The 23,855-nt window shown below is 41.9% G+C and overlaps 1 protein-coding gene across 2 annotated transcripts; it reads left to right on the top strand.

Moving 5' to 3' along the window:
- Positions 1–23,528, top strand: cat (catalase). 2 transcript variants are annotated; one of them, XR_013790093.1, is made up of 14 exons: positions 1–161; positions 5,432–5,603; positions 6,776–6,886; positions 9,093–9,223; positions 10,466–10,570; positions 12,075–12,200; positions 12,675–12,866; positions 13,555–13,707; positions 14,482–14,620; positions 14,807–14,937; positions 16,367–16,474; positions 18,399–18,482; positions 20,994–21,598; positions 23,035–23,528. XR_013790093.1 is itself a non-coding variant. In XM_079501850.1 (13 exons), exons 1-13 carry the CDS (start codon positions 96–98, stop codon positions 21,051–21,053), a joined length of 1,578 nt encoding a protein of 525 aa, XP_079357976.1. In that variant the 5' UTR covers positions 1–95; the 3' UTR covers positions 21,054–23,528. The 2 variants fall into 2 exon arrangements, 1 of the variants encoding a protein (XP_079357976.1); XM_079501850.1 differs by having other exon boundaries at positions 20,994–23,528.
- The last annotated feature ends 327 nt before the right edge of the window (positions 23,529–23,855 follow it).

The following is a 23,855-nucleotide window of genomic DNA, read 5'->3' as shown; positions in this document are numbered from 1 at the left end:
AGTCCAGGAAGCATCTTCGTGTGTAAACAGTTCAACTTCAGACTCCCCTAGCCTTTGCTCTTCATTTGACGTGTGACCGTTGATCTGTGAACATCATGGCGGACTCCAGGGACAAGGCTACCGACCAGATGAAACTGTGGAAGGAGAGCCGAAGCTCTCAGGTTGGTATATTTTGTATACGTTTACGTCTCGTGAAAGATGTGTAGGCGCAGGTCCACTTGGATATTATGTGGCTAAATAAATGGGTGAGAGGTCGTCTGACTGCAATGCAGAATTAACGCAAACAAACGTTTTATTTCAAGTTCAAGTTTATTGGTCATTTAAAATAATCACACCTTATACAATGTATTCAGGGTTTTTTTGTTGACCAAAAGGGAGTGTTTGGCAGAAGCCTCAGCTTATAATGCCAGCCCTTTTAATATTCAAAAATAGCTATAAAAGGATGAAAATACAACAAAAAAACAAAACGAGACAAAACAAAACAAGCATAACAAAACAAAAACAACATTTGACCCAAATGTTGCGTTTGATTTGATCAACATGTGAATTATTAGCCCGTAAGGTTTGCATTAATGGCATCTTAATTGTGAACTGGAAAGCTTTATAGCAGTATGAACATTGTATTGGTTAAATATCACTGAATCACTCGAGGGGAAATGCTAGCAGCTTCAGTAGCTGATCTACGAGTAAAGGGCGACTTTAACCCTATATTTTAATGAATTAAGTCATGTATTTTTTTCTGTTCTTTTTTCACCTAAACATCATCATTGATGTTCATTGTCTTGCAATGCCATTGGTCATGGTATTTGCCTATAACAGAAATTCACACAACTTCAAAATCTCTGATTTTTTTTTAACCTATAACCTTTAACCCTGATAAAAGTATTAAAGTAAAATGCCTGTGATATATATATTTGTGTGATCATTAGAATGTCTAGAACATGTTTTATTTATTATTGTGAAAAATATCCCCCAAATGTAAATTATTAATTTATTACTATTTTAATAATTATTATAAATGTGCATAAGATTTGCATATTCTTTTTTTTTTTTTTTTTACATAATTTCCTCTACCAAGTCCGCTAGTAGTACAAGTAATAGTACGGTTGAAATCTCTTTTTTGCAAGTAGAAATATATCCGGGTGTTGCAGCGTTAAACCATGTTAGTACATGTTAGTGAGATACTGTAGATATTATCTCATTCAGTGGTGCAATATAACTCAAGCCGAACCAATGACCAAGAGAGCTGCATGCATGCTATTATATCTATTTTTCTCTATCGGATATAAGCATAACATAAATTCTTAGACGAATGAGGTTCTAATTTGGTCAATTTCCCATAGGAGAAACAGGGGTTGCACTTGAACTTTGACCCTGTGTCTACTGTCTACTCATTCTTACATAATCACAGACCAGGGCGACCTTTTAAACAATCCACTCTTTTGTCTTTGATATCGAATAGATTTAGAAACGATGCACTAAATGACTTTAGCTACTGTGTTTCCAATTCCAGGGTGCATCACCATGTTGGTTGGTTTGTGTGGATACTTTTGTCAAAATTTTAAATTTGCCACGGACATAACCACATGATACAATAATATTACCAGTTTTGTTACCATGTATGTACATACATACATACATACATACATACATACATACAATAATTGTATGTATGTATGTATGTATGTATGTATGTATGTATGTATGTATGTATGTATGTATGTATGTATGTAAAAACTTAACATGAAGTAATTGGGTCTCATACATCAAACTAAGAACATTATAATGGTGTGTAAAACAGAATATAAAAAATTTGCCACGGACAAGGCCTAGTCTTTGCCACGGACACAAATGTGTCATGTCATGTTGATGACGCTCGTGTTTCTGGTACTTCCACATTCATCCTATGTTGTACTGTATGTATACATATTTGCTGGGTCATAATGACAAGGCTATGACTCACTCCAATAATGAAAGGAATATACAATCTGCAGATCACAGCCCATATGGGGACATTCAGGGCTAGGCCAGATCACAGCCCATATGGGGATGATCTTTACGTCATTTCCAGGACGTCTTCACCAGTTGAACTAATATAGCTTATTCTGGGCCAGATCTGACTAGTTATGATATGACTTATGTTGATCTGGCCTCGATCGGAGTCTCTCTGATTCATCCAGGGATGATGTCTGTCTCAGTGTGCAGAATGTATGTTGGTTGAAATCAGGTGATATTCTGGGCCAGATCTGACTAGTCTTGGTTTGACTTGATCTGGCCACAATCAAGACATCACTATTTCGTCCAGGTCCTGACCGTGCTCGCTGGGAAAGGATCAACAGCAGCAGTCCAATGAAACAGACGCGCTTCGGCGCGCAGTCGCAGGCCTACGTATTTTGCATATTCCAACACCGTTTGGTTTTACGGCTGCTGCGCAGGCCTTCGTCTGTGTTGGAATTTTGCAAAATTCAACACAATTCTGCACGTGGCCAGTATAATATTCCTGAACTCTTCCAGACTGTCCTTGAGTCGAGAGAGCCTTTCCCTCAAAGTCACTCCAACAATGAGTCATTGTTGATAAATACATGAAGTCTGAAAAAGACAAAGACCACGCACTCTCATAACCCCTCTGGGCTGGGTGGTCAAAACAAACCCTGCACGCCAGCATGGCAGCATCATGCCCATTCCCACTGTGAAATGTATTTGGCAACATTCCTCAAACCTTATGATTAGCTCTCCCTCAGACCTTATGATGATGATCATTCATGATGATCATAAGTTCTGAGGAAGAGCCTCCCGGCTCGAAATTTAGCCAAATATATTCCACAATCCACAGTGGGAGCATGATACTGGTATGCACTGCAGATTAAAAAATGATTCTGTTGTTAAATAATATGAATTCTCCCATCATCATCATGTATTTATCCTTCATCTTTGTGGAGCTGATGATGCTGACACTCGTGTGCAGTTACTGTTAAATATTGTGATTGGTATGAAATTAGAAGTGATTTATAGACAGTAGTGGTTTTGTACATGCCTGTCTTTTCATAGCTAGTTTCAGCTGACAAAGACAACAGCCATGTGCCCTACGGTCCACCAAGGTTTGTCTGGCCTTTTTTTTGTTTTTGGCCTTTGAAGTTTGAACCACAGCAAACCAAACCTTACAAAACCACTAACACGTGACTTTGATCAGCATGGCAATGCCAAGAGCTTGGTTAGATAAACATGCTTTGGTAATGTTGTTGCTGTGAATAGGAGAACATGTTGAATTCAGTGGCAGAAGTAGTATTTTCTATTAAAAAAATGGTGGATCTGTTTTGCCACCAATAGACTCTTTACACTGGACTCTCACTCTGGATTAACCCATTTTGACCTCAGATCAGATTCTAAAAATGTCTGTTTGAAAATGACAGTCGTTCTTCGATTTTTCAAAAATAGCAGACCTACAAGCCACCGAGTGGCGCGCTACGAGCTTGTAGGTCTGCTATTTTTCAATAGCTAAAACATGCTTTGGTAATGTTGTTGCTGTGAATAGGAGAACATGTTGAATTTAGTGGCAGAAGTAGTATTTTCTATTAAAAGAATGGTGGATCTGTTTTGCCACCAATGGTCACTGGACTCTCACTCTGGATTAATGCAACAAAACGCTCTTTGCCGTACACTGTTGATGAGATTGCCCCAAATAACTGTGATTGGGGTAGACGAGTCTGTGACACCCTCAAATGCAGTTTTTGAAGATGTCATTGTGTTCAAGCTAAAAATGTTAAAGGGGAATTTCTCCCTAACCCTTTTTGTTTACAAAAGTAAGTTGATAATTATGTGTATTGACAATTTATTTTATTAAAAAATAAATAAAGATATAGGGGAGCTGAAGCTGCAGCTGGAGATGAAGCTGCTCCTGGAGGGGTCTAACATCAGCTCACGTAGACCAGGATGTGTTGCTGTCACATCATCTAGAACAGATGTAAACAAATAATAATCACACCCGTGTGAACTGAGTGGTGTAACTAACCTTATATCTCTATTAAATCGTTGCTGCATGCCGGGCAGAAACCTTATATCTCTATTAAACCTTATATCTCTATTAAACCTTATATCTCTATTAAATCGTTGCTGCATGCCGGGCAGAAACCTTATATCTCTATTAAACCTTATATCTCTATTAAACCTTATATCTCTATTAAATCGTTGCTGCATGCCGGGCAGAAACCTTATATCTCTATTTCAACATCTTTTGTATTTATTTTGTGAATTAATGCCCTACTCCGTCAGACTACAGTGTCAAACAAAAGTAGCAAAAATGGCCAATCTACAATCTCACGAGTCACGACCCGTCGCAACGTGGCACGTTGTGAGTCTTTCTGAGTTTCTGAGATGGTATTTTGCCAGTGTCATATTGTACCTTCAGAGCAAGGTTATAATAGTTAACTAAAAAACGAAAACTAGAATTAAAAAAACATTTTAGTTAACTGAAACTAAATAAAAACTAAAAATAAATTCACAAAACTAACTGAAATTATAGAAAAAATACCCTTAGTTATAGTTTTAGTTTTTATAGTTTTAGTTATAGTTTTTTAGTTTAAAAAACTAAAACTAAACTATAACTAAACTAAAACTAAGCATTTCACCAAAATAAAAACTAAATAATAACTAGCAAACCCGCTCTAAAAACTAACTGAATTAGAAAAAAATAAAGCCAAAACTAACTAAAACTAAACTATAATGAAAAAATCACACCCGTGTGAACTGAGTGGTGTAAGGTCTTATATAGCCTGATCAGCTCTGATCTGACGTAATGAAATCACACCCGGGTGAACTGGGTGACCGTAGCAACCATGCTCATTTTTTGAGCACAGACAGACAGACACGTAAACTAACAAAGCCAGTTGTAGGAGTGGTTTACACCACTCAAAAACCACACCCGTGTGAACTGAGTGGTGTAAGGTCTTATATAGCCTGATCAGCTGTGGTCTGACGTAATGTCTGACGTAATGAAATCACACCCGGGTGAACTGGGTGACCGTAGCAACCATGCTCATTTTTTACAGACAGACAGACAGACAGACACGTAAACTAACAAAGCCAGTCGTAGGAGTGGTTTACACCACTCAAAAACAATTGCGCGATTGAATAGGAGTTCTAGCGTTAGACCCCTCCAGCAGCAGCTCCAGCTGCAGCTTCAGCTCCGCTATATCTTTATTTATTTTTTTATATTTATTTTTTGGTCAATATACATAATTATCAACTTACTTTTGTAAAAAAAGGGTTAGGGAGAAATTCCCCTTTAACTTATAAAGTTGCCTAGTGTTGTTCTAGTGAAATGCCTCGTCCTCTAATCAAGAAAACTGACCACCATTTATGTGAATATCAGTCATATTGTCATTCTGAATTGCAAGTAAACCTGAATCTTGAATGAATGTTTTTTGTTTGCCAGAAACGAGATGTGTTGACGACAGGAGGCGGTCATCCCGTCGGGGATAAGCTGAACTCGCAGACGGTGGGCCCCAGGGGTCCCCTGCTCGTCCAGGATGTGGTGTTCACGGATGAGATGGCCCACTTCGACAGAGAACGCATCCCAGAGAGAGTGGTCCATGCCAAAGGGGCGGGTAAGGCATTGGTAGAGGATCAAACACAATAACAGTGATTTAAATAGGTTTTCAATGTAATGAGTCCCGGGATGCAGGGATGGTCTTTTAGATGAGTCCCAGGGACATTTTATGAGTCCCACTTCAATGACGTTAGGAGTCATATTTTGCCATTTTTACAAATTGCAGCATTTAACTCCCATTTCATTTTATATGGTTATAATGTGGTTATATTCATGTAGAAAACAGAAGAAGAAATTATTATTATAACTAAAGCTAGCAAAAAAAAACTAGTACAGTAGTGCATCCCATGGATGCAGAGGTCGTTGTTTTATTGCGTCCCTTAACTATAAACTGCGTTTTGGGATGCAAAATGCACCCTATTTTAATCTCTGCAATAAGGCTTAAAGGTGACGAGGTGTCTCCTCGGTGTCGAGGCCCACATCAATAAAAGCCAATAAAAATGAAGCTCACCCATTTGAGTCCCATATCTGCACGTCCGTCCAAACACAGGTGCTACTGATTACAGAAATCCTCCGTTTTTAATCCAATTCAAGATGACATCCAGACAGTGTATTACTCGTTTTCAACTTAATCATCACACTAAAATATGTATATAGGTTGTGTACAGGTTAGAAAAAAATCCCCTGGCTTTTCTGCCGTCTCTGTCACTTTGTAAACAAACCACTGTGCATGAGACAGACCTATAGGACCCATAGCCTGGAGGGATAGGACGCTCTGATTGGTCTTCAGAGACTTAGATCCTGCCATCTGAGGCTGAAACTTCAAAATAAAATGCCCCAAAAAGCCATTTCACTACACCTTTAAGCCCGAGTTCTACTTGTTCAACCTGTTGTTGAACATACACATTGGCCCAATGACTTCCGTTCCTGACTCACTCACTTAACCACCTTCAACCTGGCGTCGCTATTTTAGCCATGTTTTTTTTTTCTTGTTTCTTGAACAACCTACAGTACAGAAAGTTCATAGACCCTTTAAAGTTTTCTTTGGAAAGCGACTAGTATCATTCACCATCCAAAGGCTCTGTTCTGTTTGAAAAAGTAGCTGATACATCATCTGGCTGGTGGACAAACAAACTGTTTTCTTGTCATCATGTATTTTCATCTAATTTAGGTCATATATATATATATACAGTATATATTGTCTCAGTTATGTCATTTCCCTCTCTACAGGAGCATTTGGCTATTTTGAGGTTACTCATGACATCAGATGCTACAGCAAGGCCAAGGTGTTTGAATCCATGGGTAAAATGACACCCATCGCTATCCGCTTCTCCACTGTGGGTAAGAATGACATGGCACTTTATGTAGACTTGGATAGTATTTTAAACAGACTTATAGCATGTTACGTAGACAGCACTAGAATTGCATTTTATGTAGTCATAGCACTTTATAGTACACATATATAATATAGTATAGTATGTATAGTTTACATAGATACTCCACTGTTACGTTCTTAGCTTACACATGTTTCATGATAACTACTTTTTATATATGTTATGTATGCCATGCTTTTTTGTTATTGCTTAATGTAAGTCTCTCTGGATTAAGAGCTTTCCCCTCACATTCAGAAGATTACGTGTGTAATCCACGTAACTCGGGGACCGTTCGCCCCACCGACTTGAAATTCGACACACCTGTTCCACATTCCCACAGGGAGTGGTGTCTGACGTCTGCATATTACTCCTTATTTGGGAATGCCTGACAAAGAACTTAACTCTATGTATTGGCATAAAAGGTACACAGACATACTATCTGGGTGGGGCATGCATTTCCAACTTGCATCGTTCCAAGTAGGCCAGTGGCCACCGCTGTAGAGGCCCCATGGCCACCGCTGTAGAGGCCCCATGGCCACCGCTGTAGAGGCCCCATGGGCACCGCTGTAGAGGCCCCATGGGCACCGCTGTAGAGGCCCCATGGGCACCGCTGTAGAGGCCCCATGGCCACCGCTGTAGAGGCCCCATGGCCACCGCTGTAGAGGCCCCATGGCCACCGCTGTAGAGGCCCCACGGGCACCGCTGTAGAGGCCCCATGGCCACCGCTGTAGAGGCCCCACGGGCACCGCTGTAGAGGCCCCATGGCCACCGCTGTAGAGGCCCCATGGCCACCGCTGTAGAGGCCCCATGGCCACCGCTGTAGAGGCCCCATGGGCACCGCTGTAGAGGCCCCATGGCCACCGCTGTAGAGGCCCCATGGGCACCGCTGTAGAGGCCCCATGGCCACCGCTGTAGAGGCCCCATGGGCACCGCTGTAGAGGCCCCATGGCCACCGCTGTAGAGGCCCCACGGGCACCGCTGTAGAGGCCCCATGGGCACCGCTGTAGAGGCCCCATGGGCACCGCTGTAGAGGCCCCATGGCCACCGCTGTAGAGGCCCCATGGGCACCGCTCTAGAGGCCCCATGGGCACCGCTGTAGAGGCCCCATGGGCACCGCTGTAGAGGCCCCATGGGCACCGCTGTAGAGGCCCCATGGGCACCGCTGTAGAGGCCCCATGGGCACCGCTGTAGAGGCCCCATGGGCACCGCTGTAGAGGCCCCATGGCCACCGCTGTAGAGGCCCCATGGCCACCGCTGTAGAGGCCCCACGGGCACCGCTGTAGAGGCCCCATGGGCACCGCTCTAGAGGCCCCATGGCCACCGCTGTAGAGGCCCCATGGGCACCGCTCTAGAGGCCCCATGGGCACCGCTGTAGAGGCCCCATGGGCACCGCTGTAGTTTGTATAAATATTTCAAACACCTGGCCCACTGGCAGTGTGCACAAGAAATATGATGCTGATCGAGATAAGCCCCAGACAGAGAGAGAGACACACACACACACACACACACACACACACACAGAGACATCTCTCTTCTTGCCATGAATATGAATATTTGCTTTTATTTGGAGGAAGATTGAAATGAAATGAACTGTTTTAAAATAACCACCTAGGCCGGTAATCCAGCCTGACGGCGTGCGGCAGGTTCGAGTCCCGAGCACGTCGGCCTTTGCCCAATGTCTTACCCCCCCCCCCCATCTCTCTCCCCTTTCCTGTCGCATTACTGTACCCTATCAAATAAAGGCAAAAAAGCCATAAAAATATATATTTAAATAAATAACCACATGCATGGGTCACATTATGGAATATCCTACGCAGCCATGAAGCCACTTGATGTTTCCTCACAATCTTGCCAACACCAGAAAGCTAACTAGTGTGCAACCTATGCCTCCTATTGTATTGCGAGCATCCTAAAGCCCAATCCACACCACTCGCAACTCCTTGCAACAAAACATTTGCAAGTAGTTGCATGTTGCAATGAGTTGCATGGAGAATCATTGGTGCGGTTTGGGCTTAAGTGGAGTAACTAAAAATTATATCTACTTGCAAAGCACACAGAGCCAGTAAAAGAGATCAGAGCTTATACTGACACATTAACATATCCTTTAAAAATGGAAGTAAAATCCAATCTCATTTAATGACATTTAATATATTTTATCTGCTGTTGACTTGTAGCGGGGGAGTCGGGCTCTGCAGACACGGTCCGTGACCCACGAGGATTTGCAGTGAAGTTTTACACAGAGGAGGGAAACTGGGACCTTACAGGAAACAACACACCCATCTTCTTTATCAGGGATGCCCTGCTGGTGAGGCGCGCGTGTGTGGTGTGTGGTGTGTGTGTGATAAAGAGAGGGAGGCTTCTTGCGAATGATAACCTTAATATTTATTGGCAGCATCGCAATTTCTCTACAGAGCCTAATAAAAACAGATGACCCACAATAAGAACACTGTTTTTATTGCATTTTTATTATCAGTCTTTGCACCCTATCCAGTCTGTGGTTCACCAAAGAAAGGGAAGAGGGCATGAATGAACATCATGTTGGTTTTTTCCTTTTTTCTCCAGCAGTTTTGGCTGTCAAAATCATTAGTTACTGGAATATTGACCGGAACGCGGTAGCTTCTTGCCACCCGCAGTTGATCACAGCCACTCTCGACAATGTTTGTGATTCAACCAGATGTGTTTTAAGACGCGTCCCAAAGCGTCTCTCCGATCCCTTACGTCATTCTTGTAGTCCGGCAGCTGAGGTGGACGGGTGGGAAATTTGGTATAGTCTTTTTTTTTTATTGGCCTAAAATATTGTCTATATACATACATTCATGAATCCACTTGCTTTTTTTTGCTTTAAAAAAAAATTAATCCACTTGCTGAGCGGCTGTCACTATTGGGCAATCTTTTTTTATAGGGGTTTCTTGTGACCCTACTACCATTAATCCTATGGCAGGCAAAAATGTCAAACTTTCCTTTTGCTTTAAGTAGCATGTGACATGACTGTAGTCGTGTCTCGACGTAAGGAATGTTAAGTACCTGCCTGGTACTCTGTAGAAAGATCTGTACTGGCTACCAACCAAATGAAAACACTGTACGTACGGGGTAGTTACCACTTACCAGCCAAATGCAACAATCTACTGTTTGTAGCTACTGTAATACCTGACGTTGATGTGTCATGTTTGGAAGTGGTTTGTCTTTTTAACCTGTGTCTTGAGAGGCCTATTCCAGCAGATGCTGGTTATAATAATACTTTTAACACTGATAAAGGCATGCGTACCAAAACACATCAGTATTCGGTCGACTGCTGCTGCAGATATTAAAACATTATTAAAAATAGACCCCTAAGACTTCTACAGAGAGTTTCGATTGTTTCTTCTCTGTATAGAGTAATACTGTAACAGAATTGGATTACAAATAGATTTGGGTGATCTAAACCTTAACGGCAGCTAAATATTTAGATCTTGTGGCAGATATCTAAAACCAAATAACCAGAAAACATGTTTTATGTCTATTTATGAGTAAAGTATAATATTTGACAACCTTTCTTCAACCCCTTCAGTTCCCATCGTTTATCCACTCTCAGAAGAGGAACCCGCAGACCCACATGAAGGACCCAGACATGGTGTGGGACTTCTGGAGTCTCCGGCCTGAATGTCTGCATCAGGTAACATCATTTTCATCCACCTCCATGATGTGTGCTGAGGTGGATCGGACCTCTGTGTCTCAAGCAACATCCTGTGTTGGTCAAATGTACAACAGTACGTTATAGTTGACAGTTGTTGTGCAAATAATTGTGATTAATATTATAACGTATAGATGGCATTGTACATAAAAAAAATACAATTCTGTTAGTCGTTTAGGTGTTGAAACAAGGCAGATACTGAATACCGGTATGCAAACAATGAGTTGCGCACATCCATGTCTTTGCTGGTTGCGGGACACAGTGTTTTAACCCATTTTGGGCGGGTACCCCTTTTGGTGTTAGCATTATGTTATGCTTTAGCTATTGAAAAATAGCAGATCTACAAGCTCATAGCGCGCCACCGAGTGGCGCGCTACGAGCTTGTAGGTCTGCTATTTTTGAAAAATCGAAGAACGACTGACATAGAAACATAGCTTTTTCAGAAAAAAAGACATTTTTAGAATCTGATCTCAGTTCAAAATGTGTTAAGTAAACGACTCGCAACTGTCATGCAACTACTCGCAACCATTATTTGATATGGCAGTTGCATTGGTGTGACATGCCTTCAAAGTGTTTTGTAGCAAGGAGTTGCAACTCGTTGCAACTTAAGGATGTAATAATTGTGACAGGACTAACTGCAACATCCGGTGTTGGTAAACTGTAAGTGTTTCAGATGGTCTGCAACATCTCGTGTTGTTCATGTGCTAAACCTCCTGTCTCTTCTTTCTGCCTCACGGCTGCTGTGTCAAGTGGTCAGATGGGTGGGCCACGTGCATTTTCAGAGCACGTTCATCTCAATAAACAATCAATCCATTATGTTCCTGCTTGGATCAAAGGCAAAGTTCATATTTATCTAATATAGGGTAACGGTTAAAACAACGTTTTCAATGTTTTACGAATAAATACCATGACTTTTGTTTTATCATCATCACAATATTTATGTTATTTCATCATTTAATTGTTTTGGCAATTATTTGGGGGCTTACTTGCAGTATCCTCACGGCCCAGTGGGTCCAGCAGTGGGCCCCCGACCCACAGGTTGAGAATCACTGTTGTACACTGTCTCTCTCTCTCGGCTCTCCTACAGTCGATAATATCAGTGCAGAGATGAGTTCAGATTAGAGTGGACTGCGCTCTTTCCTTGAGAGGAAAAACAAACAAAAGCAAATACAATCTTACTGTATTCTGTTTTGGGTTCACGATGTATATCCTTTCTTCTGGTTAAAAAGTCAAAGATGGGGCCTGGGCCATGGCTCAGTGGTCCAGGCACCTTGGCTGGTAATCCAGTCTGGCAGTGTGCTGCGGGTTCGACTCCCGATCCCGACGGCCTTTACTGCATGTCTTCCCCCCCCATCTCTCTCCCCATTTCCTGTCAGCCTACTGTCTGTCCCTCCATAAAATATATAAAATAAAGGCGAAAGCCAAAAAAAAATGTAATTTAAAAAGTCAAAGATGGATTGATTAAAGTTCCCTCTCTGTCCACCAGGTGTCGTTTCTGTTCAGTGACCGTGGCCTACCGGACGGCCACCGGCACATGAACGGCTATGGTTCACACACCTTCAAACTGGTCAATGCTCAGGACGAGGCCGTCTACTGCAAGTTCCACTACAAGGCCAGTATTACATTCAGTGTGATGTTGTGTAAATGATGCTACAGTCCCTACAATACTGTACTGAGGTTGTTTTTATTCTGTAAATACTGCAAGAATGCATTTAACATTTTCCATTACATACAATAGTGTCATTTAATTTCTGAAATGTAAATTAGGGATTATTGGCTTGGATTTTCGAGTACTCTTTGTTCAATGTATTGCTTTGTAACACAAAAATACAGTTGTATAAATGTATATTTACCCTGTTCTATATTAAAAGTTAAATGTTTTGACAGGAGACATTGATTTACAGTAACTGCTATCTATGAATATCTGCCCACATCCATATAGTAAAAAAATTATAGATCTGCCTTTTTTTTCCTTTCCGTTTTTGTTGCTGCGTGTATTCGAATGTGGAAATCACTTAAAATTGCCATGCCTAATGTAAATATCTGCCTTGGATTAATTGTCAGTCCTGTTTTTGTTCTTTCTCAGACTGACCAGGGCATAAAGAACCTGACCGTTCAGGAGGCAGACCGTCTGTCCGCCGCTGACCCCGACTACGGCATTAAAGACCTCTTCAACTCCATCGCCAATGGGAACTTCCCCTCCTGGACCTTCTACATCCAGGTCATGACCTTTGAGCAAGCTGAGAGCTTTCCCTTCAACCCCTTCGACCTCACCAAGGTACACTGGAGTACTGTTACTTGTAATTTCATACTGTACAAAAAAAAGAAAAAATAATCTTTTCAGACCACTGGAATTATACATGTACAGTGAGTTAAAAAGATGCTAAATGGACGACACAAAAAGCCAAAAGGCTTGTTTCCTTTGTGGTCCATATACAAATACATACAGTATACTGTACATGGGTCCATCCATCCATCTTCAACCGCTTATCCGTTGTCGGGTCGCAGGGGCAACAGGTCCACCAGAGAGCTCCAGACTTCCCTCTCCAGAGCATGGACTATACATAGGTGCATATTCGATTGATTCTTTTTTCTGTAGATATAAAGCACTCAGTCTTTGGACACAAAATAATCCCCCACAAGCCCTCCCCCTCATGCCTTCTAGTTTTGTTTCTCCCCAAAAGCCCAATATAGAATGGAAGACAGACAACAATGATATTAGCTATACAAAAAAAAAAGTTTATGGTAATAACAATTTAAAAAAGAAAAATTGTGTTAATGAGGTAAATCATATGGTATGCATCACATATATTCACAGCATAGCTGTAATTTGTAATGCGACTATTGTCCCCAGCCCTGCACAATAGTCTAGACTAGAGGTCCTGGTAGGATAGAATTCCCTGAGTCCCTGAGGAACGTTGCTGTGAATAAATGACTAAAACCTATTGAATTGTGTGCTTGTCTAGGTGTGGTCCCATAAAGATTACCCTCTGATCCCAGTGGGCAGGTTGGTTCTCAACAGGAACCCAGCCAACTACTTTGCCGAGGTGGAGCAGCTGGCCTTCGACCCCAGCAACATGCCACCGGGTATCGAACCCAGTCCTGACAAGATGCTGCAGGTAACGGAACATTTAGTCTATGCGTAGTTTACGGCAGTGATTCTTAACCTTTTTCACTTCAAGGACCCCCAGTTTGATATGCATAAGGGAATGGACCCCATTTCATGAACATTTCTACACTATTAATCCTCAGTGTTTTATTTAGTGTAGTGTGTCCATTTTGACATCTGGTGGCCTGCAGACCCGACTTTGAGAAACATGCTTTACTGTTAGTTTTGATTATCCCTATTTCTACCTCCTGTTTTATATATTTTACAATTTATGTATCCATAACTTTATGTATATTGTAGTGTATCTTGGTGTATCTACATTGTGTAATTGTCTTGTGAGCCTGTGCGGGCTGGGCAGGACACTATAATAAAAAAAACGTATCTTATTTGTTTCATGGCATTAAATGCTTGATACTCTTATAATCTGTGGAGAAGTTTGGAGATGAAATGTGCTTGCTAACTATGAATAGATTTACACACATTTATCTTTTGAGTAGTGATGACTGAATCCTAACTGTTTGTCTCTCTCCTGGTAGGGTCGTCTGTTCTACTGAATCCTAACTGTTTGTCTCTCTCCTGGTAGGGTTGTCTGTTCTCATGAATCCTAACTGTTTGTCTCTCTCCTGGTAGGGTCGTCTGTTCTACTGAATCCTAACTGTTTGTCTCTCTCCTGGTAGGGTCGTCTGTTCTCATGAATCCTAACTGTTTGTCTCTCTCCTGGTAGGGTCGTCTGTTCTCCTATCCAGACTGAATCCTAACTGTTTGTCTCTCTCTCTCCTGGTAGGGTCGTCTGTTCTCCTATCCAGACACCCACCGACACCGTTTGGGGGCCAACTACCTCCAGATCCCTGTCAACTGTCCCTACAAGACCCGCGTCTCTAACTACCAACGAGATGGACCCATGTGCATGTATGACAATCAAGGTCAGTCAGTCCTGAACTCAGACACCAAACCAAATGGTGTGTCAAATATGAGAAAACATTGATATCCCCAGAAATTCATTAAACAGTAACCGTGTGTGTGTAATGACTTTGTCTGTGTATACATGCCCATGTGTTTTATTATAACCTTCTGACCAGTTGGGGTGTGTTCTCTTGTCTGACCTGTAGGTGGTGCTCCCAACTATTTCCCCAACAGTTTCAGCGCCCCAGAGACCCAGCCTCGCTTCCTGGAGTCAAAGTTCAAGGTGTCGCCTGATGTGGCTCGCTACAACAGCGAGAGCGAGGACAACGTCACACAGGTAAACACCAGAGGGCTGGGTCATAATGACACACGCACACACGCGCACACACACACACACACACACACAGACCATGGGACTTGTTTTAGCAGCTGCACCAAGTGAGGGGATGCGTCACATCCGCTTTATCGCTTACTCATGGATTGATTGATTGATTGAAGAATTTATTAACAGTTTGCAGAATTACAGTACATTTCAAGCACAAACTCAATACAAAGGCTGTTAACTGTGAGTGGACGACCCAATTAAGCATTACACTTGTTTCCAATAGGGTCCACCATGTTCAAATCATCAAAACATTTAGAGACGTACAAATAGACACTTCTATAGACAGAACAGGAATTCATCATAAAGGAGGTAAAAAGGGAAAAGAAATATATACAGTGAGGGGAAAAAGGGGGGGGCGGGGGGGGGATTCAGATTTTACGGGGGCCAGTTTCGAATTGCAGCCATCCGTAGGTGCCCTTTGAGAGCGGTTTTGAAGGAGTCAAGGGATTCGCATGTCTTAATGACAGTTGGTAGGGCGTTCCACATTTTGGTGGCATAGGAGCGAAAAGAATTTAGTCCCTTGTTTGTGCCGAATCTGGGTTGTACATGGTTCGTTGCACTCCCTCTGGTGTTGTGGGTGTGGACTTAAAAAAGAGCATCCGTTCTCCAGACTGAATGACGGAAGCATTTGAAAATTGCGAGAGGCAACCAAGGGGCCAGTGAGGCTATTCAACGTTGAAGCACTGGGCCCTAGTGGTAGGAGGAGGCACTACAGGCGGACCCGTGGATTCATGACCGGGAAACCCCGTGCAGCTGGGCTTTAACATTGAGCGCTCGGTTGCACTTCCGCATTTGACCACCAAAATGTGGTGGTCAAATGCGGAAGTAGACGTTCTGAGACGGTACTTCCGGCAGTCTTCCGGGTGCTTCAAAACGCCACTGAGCAACTTCCACTGACATGAATAGCTGGGGGGGCGGAGCTTCGCGCCAGTTCAGTCTCTATCCTTTTATATACTCTATGGAGGCAACCGTCTCGCCATGCGAGGCTACACACCCAGATAAAGACCTGTATGATCATGTCATACAGGGTCATCTTACATCCAGAACCTGTCCAAATATTTAGGATTCAGATTACATTTACGCTTGTTATTACAAGGTGTCTCACATTGAAACCAAGCCTTGTTTTCCTAGATAAAAGTGTCTGTCTGTCTCTCTCCTCGGTTCCTGCGTATACGTGGAAATTTGAAATAACTTAAGTGTGTGTGTGTGTGTGTGTGTGTGTGTGTGTGTGTGTGTGTGTGTGTGTGTGTGTGTGTGTGTGTGTGTGTGTGTGTGTGTGTGTGTGTGTGTGTGTGTGTGTGTGTGTGTGTGTGTGTGTGTGTGTGTGTGTGTGTGTGTGTGTGTGTGTGTGTGTGTGTGTGTGTGTGTGTGTGTGTGTCAGGTGCGTGAATTCTACACACAAGTATTGAATGAAGAGGAGAGACAGAGACTGTGTGAGAACATGGCAGGGGCCTTGAAAGGAGCCCAGGTCTTCATCCAGAAACGCTGGGTGAGTCTTCTTCACTTTATTCTTGCTCTGCAATCCATTTACCTAGTTTTGCATTTTCTCTTCCCAAAACTCTTAAAGGTATATTCATTGATTTCACTTAATTCAAATATCACTTTTCTTCACTTTTTTGGGATAATCCTCCCTACTATAGAGTGTGCTGCTGACCATATACTGTAAGGAGTTCCTCCCTGTCCCAGTAAGCCCCTGGGGTCAAAAAACCCTAGTTTCGGTTTTGGTTGCGGGTGAGAAAGCCTTCATCCAATCAGGATGAGAGGGGCCATCCTCCAATCATGATCGAGTGGGGGCGGGCCTTGGTGCACGTGCTGTTGGCCTGTTGCACTCCGCCACCGAGTGGCGCGCTACGAGCTTGTAGGTCTGCTATTTTTGAAAAATCGAAGAACCACTGACATAGAAACATAGCTTTTTCAGAAAACTGTCTAGCCTGACACTCAGCCTGAATTTTCATTTCGTTTCACTCCATTATTCAGTCTGAAAGCCCTCCCTACTACAGCCGTTTCTGAGATGGGCGTTGACAAAGAGGCAGTCTTCGGTGATTGGTTCATACCAACCAATCAGAATAGTAGGAAAGCAGATGACGTTGTTGTCAATCATGTGGCTATGGCTAACCCGTTTGCTAACCAAACAAACACAGCCAACGAGCGCTACTAGCATGTAAACAAAAGTGGTAAAATATGTCGGATGATGATGTTTATAAAACCCCTCGTGTCTGTAAAGAAACTATTCATCATACGTCGATTTAATAGCCAGATTGATACGGCCGTGAGTCACCGCAGTGGGGGCAGCCATGTTTGTTTGTGTCTGGACGGCGCTGTTGTTTTGACGTCATCGAGTTGAAACGACGCTGATTCGTCGTACAGATTTCCAACCGAGTCTCAGACCTCCTTCGAGAGCGTCACCAGACCCTGAATCGCCTGAATATATTTTTTTAATGGGCGTGGCTAGCGATTCAGGGGCTGGAGCCAGGCTAAAAACTGTCAGGATGTAGAAGACATTTTTAGAATCTGATCTCAGGTCAAAATGGGTTAATTGAAAAAAGGAAGCCAATCACGTCCCTCACAGTTGAAGGAACGATAGGCCAGTTACGCCTGTGAGGAACATTACTTAAAGCTCATAATAGTCGTCGTACTCTTCGATCAGAGCTTGTAGCTCTCTAGCTTGTAGCTCTCTAGCTTGAAGCTCTCTAGCTTGTAGCTCTCTAGCTTGAAGCTCTCTAGCTTGTAGCGCTCTAGCTTGTAGCGCTCTAGCTTGAAGCTCTCTAGCTTGTAGCTCTCTAGCTTGAAGCTCTCTAGCTTGTAGCTCTCTAGCTTGTAGCTTTCTAGCTTGAAGCTCTCTAGCTTGTAGCTCTCTAGCGTGTAGCTCTCTAGCTTGAAGCGCTCTAGCTTGAAGCTCTCTAGCTTGTAGCGCTCTAGCTTGTAGCTCTCTAGGTCAGTGGTTCTCAAAGTGGGGACCCTCGGAGTACCCTTAGGGCGGCTGTGGCTCAGGAGGTAGAGCAGGTCGTCCAATGATCCCTGGGTCGGCGGTTCCAATCCCGGCTCCTCCTGTCTACATGTCGCAGTGTCCTTGGGCAAGACACTGAACCCTACGTTGCCTCCAGTGAGTTGGTCGGTGTGAGCTTGCCACCATTGGTGTGACGCTGGCGTCGACTGTTCGCCGCTTCACCTCCCAATGTATGAATGAATGAACCATTGTAAAGCGCTTTGAGCACTTGGAAAAGCGCTGTAAAAATGCAATTAATTATTATTATTACAAGTTTGTAACTTTGAGCATATGGAACAAATGGACCCTTGCGTGTCCATTTTGTTCCATTTGTTCCAAATGAAAAGGGGCTCCAGACACTGAAAAAGAGTAGTTTGGTTAAAGTAGTGTATTTCATAGTTCTGTTTTCCTCTCCTTCCCTCTCCAGGTCGGCCAGCTAATGGCAGTCCATCAGGACTATGGTAACAGAGTCCAGAATCTGCTCACCAAGCACAACGCAGATGCCCAGAAGGTTCGTATTCAACAGTTATACAAAGTTCTAATGATCCAAATGACAGAATCAATAACATACTTAACAAAACAAACAAAAGCCCTAATCTCATTAGGATCAATGATAATATAACCGGTGATCCCTCCATAATTGCCAATGCGTTTGGTCAGCACTTTTCCTCTGTCTGTAGCTCACAATCGGATCCACCCTATTCTCACGCTCCCTTGAATAACTCTAGGGTCGGCAGCTCCTTTTCTTTTGCTAGAATTACTCCAACTGATGTTCAACAGGCTATCTGTGAGTTAAACCCAGGTGCTGCTGGGCCAGATGGTTTGGAGATTAAGTTCTTGAAAATCGCTCCTCACAGTCTTTCATTTCCACTGTCCGATTTATTTAATCTATCTCTATCTACATGCGATATTCCTTCAATCTGGAAATGTGTCAGTGTAACCCCCCTGCACAAAGCTGGGGATCCACATGATCTCAACAATTACAGACCTATCTCTATTATCAACAGCACAGTCAAGATATTTGAAAAGTTAATATTTAACCAACTCTCTAAGTATGTCAACGACTCCCATATCCTATCTCCATTCCAATCCGGTTTCAGACCCAATTTCTCAACAACCACAACACTTCTAAAATTCACAAACGTTGTATTTTCATCATTCGAACATAGTATGCGTACAGGTGCAATATTTATAGACCTTACAAAGGCATTTGATTTGGTAGACCATTACTTACTTCTCGACAAACTTCATTCCATAGGTCTCTCAAAAGAGTCTGTCCTTTGGTTCAACTCATATCTCCACCTCAGACGTCAGTGCGTCTCATACCAGGGGAACCGCTCTGACTTTAGGATCCTTCCATTAATAGATTACGCTGACATTGTTTATCAAAATACTTCTGAAACACACCTCTATCCTCTTAATGTAACGTATAATAACCAGATGACACATCACTGTGTCATGTTTGAGACCCTCAACTGGTTAAATCTCAAATCTAGAAAGCACTTTCATTGGCTCATATTCATCTTCAAATGTATTCATTTTAACTACCCTGAATATTTAAAACAGTATCTGCATCCCTTTAGCTCACCATACATACATACCACCAACATTAGGAAAGAAGTCGGCCGACGTGCTTTCAAATACAAAGCTCCGGATGACTGGAACAATCTCCCCAGTTCTCTTAGATCAATCAACTCCTTCAATATCTTTAAAGTCTCTATCCTTACTTCTCTTCAAATACCCTGCTCCTGCTTCTGATATGCCTTAATTTGTTTCTAACATACTAATCTGCAAATATACTGTAATTTGACATCTATGCATGTGCACGTTTGTAATTCTGTATCTATCTCGCTAAAGCATTTTACTGCATGTGCATACAGTATCTGTAATAGTTTGTTTTTGATTTTTGATTTCTGATTCTTTTTTTTTTTTCATTGATATTTTTATTAGAAGTTAGGCATCAGTATATGGTGTCATTTCAGTCACATCATATATACAATAGTTATTTAGGTATACTGTACATGGAATGACAACATTTTATAATACTTCTGATTATATTGCTTTGCCCACTCCATTTTCCATTTCTAAACCAATACACAAACAAACATAACAGACATCAGAAAGTAATACAATAAAAAGTGCATAAAGAACATGGTACAATATATCACATTTTTTTTAAATAAATATTAAAAACATGTAAAAATAATAATCATAAGCACACATAGAGAGAGAAGAAAGTATAGAAAGAAGGATAGAAAGAGGGGGGGGGGGGAATCACTCAATGAGTAGGGATTAGTTGGCGATTAAAGAATAACAATAAAGGATCCCATTTCTCTTGGAATGTAGTGAGATTACCTCTGGTAGAATATCTGATTTTCTCCAATTTCAAAAGGGACATTACTTCTCTCAGCCATTGGGTACTAGAGGGTGGTCTAGTAGATTTCCACTGGAGAAGTAGATGGCGTCTTACTATTAGGGAGGTAAAAGCCAAAACCTCCAGCTGTCTGGGAGTGTATAGATCGTAGTCTTCTGGGACCCCAAACATTGTGATTTCTGATTCTTGATCTATGTCCACTATATGAGTACCATGATGCACTAAGTGCCTTATTTTCGGGGTGATTAGGTGGGGCCAACTTGGGAGAGCTTTCTGTTTTGTTTTGTAATGTATGCATGGATGTATTTGTTGTAACGTTTCTGTCTATTGTATTGCTCTGTATTTGCTGTATGTTGTTGGACCCCCTCGAAAACTAGATGTGACATCTCAAGGGGGTTCATATATAGTTAGGCAAATTACATCTATTATGCATCACAAATGTTGTGATGCCACGCGTTAAAACCACTTCAAAGGTTATGGGTTTCATTCCCTCTGTAGCTCACTGCCAGGGTTGTGTGTTTGTTTCAACTAGTGGACCTAAAACACTGTAAATATCTGCTGTCACTGATTTTGCATGGAACCTTGGATTTGAAGTATGTTCTGTCTTTGCTTTATCCCCCCGCCCTCCGTTCCCTTTCTCCTGACCAGTGTGCACCTGTACACGTGTACTCCCGTGCCTCTGCCATCGCTGCCGCGTCTAAGATGTGATGCCTTAAAATGTCCACCAGGGAGTGCCCACACACCCCATCAACGCAAGCGGTGTTTGCACTTCCTCTTTCTAACTGCTCCTATGGGTACATGCCTACATAACTAATCCATCCACTTTTACATGCAATATCCAACTTCAAAATAAATTACTGAGATGAAATCTGTCACTCTTGTTGAGTGACGGAACTAGGTTTTATTTTCAGTCCATTAGGTAACGAGGCTAATGATCTTGATAATGTTTGTTGTTTAATATCTGGGAGAGTAGACGGATAAGCAGCTTTGCATTCTACCTGCGTCACCATCTTATCCATAGTAACATTCTTCCGTTTTACTGCTTTATTCACATTTTGGCACATGAGATTACATTTCAACATAAGTTTTACTTTGCTCCAACGTAAACATAGCTTGTTGCTCTACTATGGCAAAAGACTAAGAGAGCTCAGTTAATGATTACCTTTGGCACGGGTGAGATGTGATGCGACTTCTAGCAAAGTCAATGATATTTTTGTGATTATATGTAAAGTCAAAGCTAAACACATTTCAATGTCTTCCACAATTTACAATTTAGGTATTTAGCAGACGCTCTTAATCCAGAGCGATGTACATTAAGCAATAACAAAAAGCATGGCATACATCACATATATAAAAGTAGTTATCATGAAACATGTGTAAGCTAAGAACGTAACAGTGGAGTATCTATGTAAACTATACATACTATACTATATTATACATGTGTACTATAAAGTGATATGACTACATAAAAATGCAATTCTAGTGCTGTCTACGTAACATAATATAAGTCTGTTTAAAATACTATCTAAGTCTACATAACGTGCTATATTTAAAATACTATCTAAGTCTACATAAAGTGCTATCTAAGGGGCTAGTGCTACGGGCCATGGTGGAGTCTGAAGAGGTGGGTTTTCAGACTACGGCGAAGGATTGGGAGTGAGGCTGCAGTTCTGATTGTGATGGGGAGTGCATTCCATAGTTTTGGAGCCAGAAGGGAGAAGAGTTTGGGACGTGTGGAGCGTTGTCCTGGCGTTTTTAGTGAAGGTACTTCCAGCTTCCAGCTGGTTGAAGAGTAGAGGGGTAGCTTTAATGGATAGTTTTAGGAGTTAGAAAAGTATAAGTGCGAAAAGAACCAGAGTGTGTCTCTCTACGTGTGTGTGTGTGTGTGTGTGTGTGTGTGTGTGTGTATGCAGAGTTTCAAAGTTGAAACAGCTGTGGAGCTGTTTAACTCCTTGTCTCTGTGACCGTGAGTGAGTGAGTCAGTGATCTGAGGGCAGATATATACTGTCCATTAGGGGCTTTAATTAAAGCCTTGATCTGGCCAGCAGGGGGATTCAAGTAGAGCACTCAGTGAGTGGTCTAATTGTTAAGCCACCACCACCACCACCAAAGCTATGAAAGATGAGAAATCCCTGAAAGAAAAACACAATTGTCTTAAGTGAGTTTAACATACACAAGGTACACAGTTAGCCAAGAACAACCACATCATCAGGGCGCTCACCAGCTTGTGAGTTCTGTCCAGGACCAGGTCAATGATCTCCTTGCCAATTGTGTAGTGTCCGCATGGCATAATGGTTGGCTGCAGCCTCCTTTCTGGTGATCATCTGCTCAGGGTGGAACAGCCTCATCTGTGAATGAAGGTTTCAAGGAAACAGTTGACAAGCATTACTCCTTTATATTTCTTCTAGGAACATCTAGCAAAGTCATAGCACTTCATAGTATATAGGTACAGCATAGTATAGTATATATTTATAGTTTATGTATAGTGTCATTATATAGATATGTTCTAGTTATGTTCTTAGCTTACGCATGTTTCATGATAAATGCATTTTATATATGTGATGTATTCCCATGCTTTTTTTTTTGTTCTTGCTTAATGTAAATCGCTCTGGATTAAGAGTGTCTGCTAAATGCCTTAATTGTAATTGTAAAGTCAATGATATTTTTGTGATTATATGTAAAGTCAAAGCTAAACCACTCAAGAGAATTGCGACAGCTAAATGAATGACTTTTTAACTGCATTGTTTGTGGAATTGTTTTAATTCAAGTCAATCTGATTGAGGTTTTACATGGAAAATGCGACTCTACAGCAACGGTGGTCACCACTAAGTATTAATATGATATACTATAGTTAAGGGGTATAGGATAGGTTTGTTTGGATGGCTTGTATAGTTGGGTCAGAACTGGAGCTGGACACATTTTTAAAGTGCCCAATATCATTTCAAATGGCCTGGAATCCCTAATAATGTTTGCCTGAAAAGAACAGATTTTTTTCTGGGATGTATATTTAGTGCTTGTATCAATTAATTTTGTAATCAAAAGCTTATGCTCATGCCTTTCTCTTTTTTTTCCTACTGAGTTTTATTTTTGTTTTTGTTTGAAACAGGTTTGGTCTCAAACTGGTTCAGATAATTTCCAAGATCTTGTGTTAAGGACTCAAATTTAATAAAATAAATATAATAAGCTCTGTGTGTGTGTGTGTGTGTGTGTGTGTACTTGTTCTACTTTCAAACCTGTGACTCAAGACAGAGCGTAGCTCACAACTCTAGTTGTCTTTGTACGACGCTTAAAAGGTCTTTAAATATATACTTTTTGAAATGTCTGAGGAAAATGAACGGGGAATCATTTCCTGGGCCCTGGTAGGGGGCGGGACTGCGACGCTCTATTAGATTTCATTTCAGGAGAAGATTAGCACAGTAACTGGTTCATGCACATACAGTACACAGAAGCAATACAATACGGCCTGGGCCGCGGCTGGGCGTTCCGGGTGCCTTGGCCGGTGGTCCGGCC

Source organism: Electrona antarctica, assembly GCF_951216825.1.
Source record: "Electrona antarctica genome assembly, chromosome: 5".
Lineage (NCBI taxonomy): Eukaryota > Metazoa > Chordata > Actinopteri > Myctophiformes > Myctophidae > Electrona > Electrona antarctica.
The sequence above is the reverse complement of the archived record's forward strand: the minus strand, read 5'-3'. Positions and strand labels throughout refer to the sequence as shown.

What these genes read in the sequence shown, in the direction of transcription:
- cat (XM_079501850.1), top strand. Translation starts at nt 96, where the DNA reads ATGGCGGACTCCAGGGACAAGGCTACCGACCAGATGAAACTGTGGAAG. An exon ending in ACCCCTTCGACCTCACCAAG is followed by an intron (nt 12,867 to 13,554) that starts GTACACTGGAGT and finishes GTGCTTGTCTAG; the next exon opens with GTGTGGTCCCATAAAGATTA. An exon ending in GTCCTGACAAGATGCTGCAG is followed by an intron (nt 13,708 to 14,481) that starts GTAACGGAACAT and finishes CTCTCCTGGTAG; the next exon opens with GGTCGTCTGTTCTCCTATCC.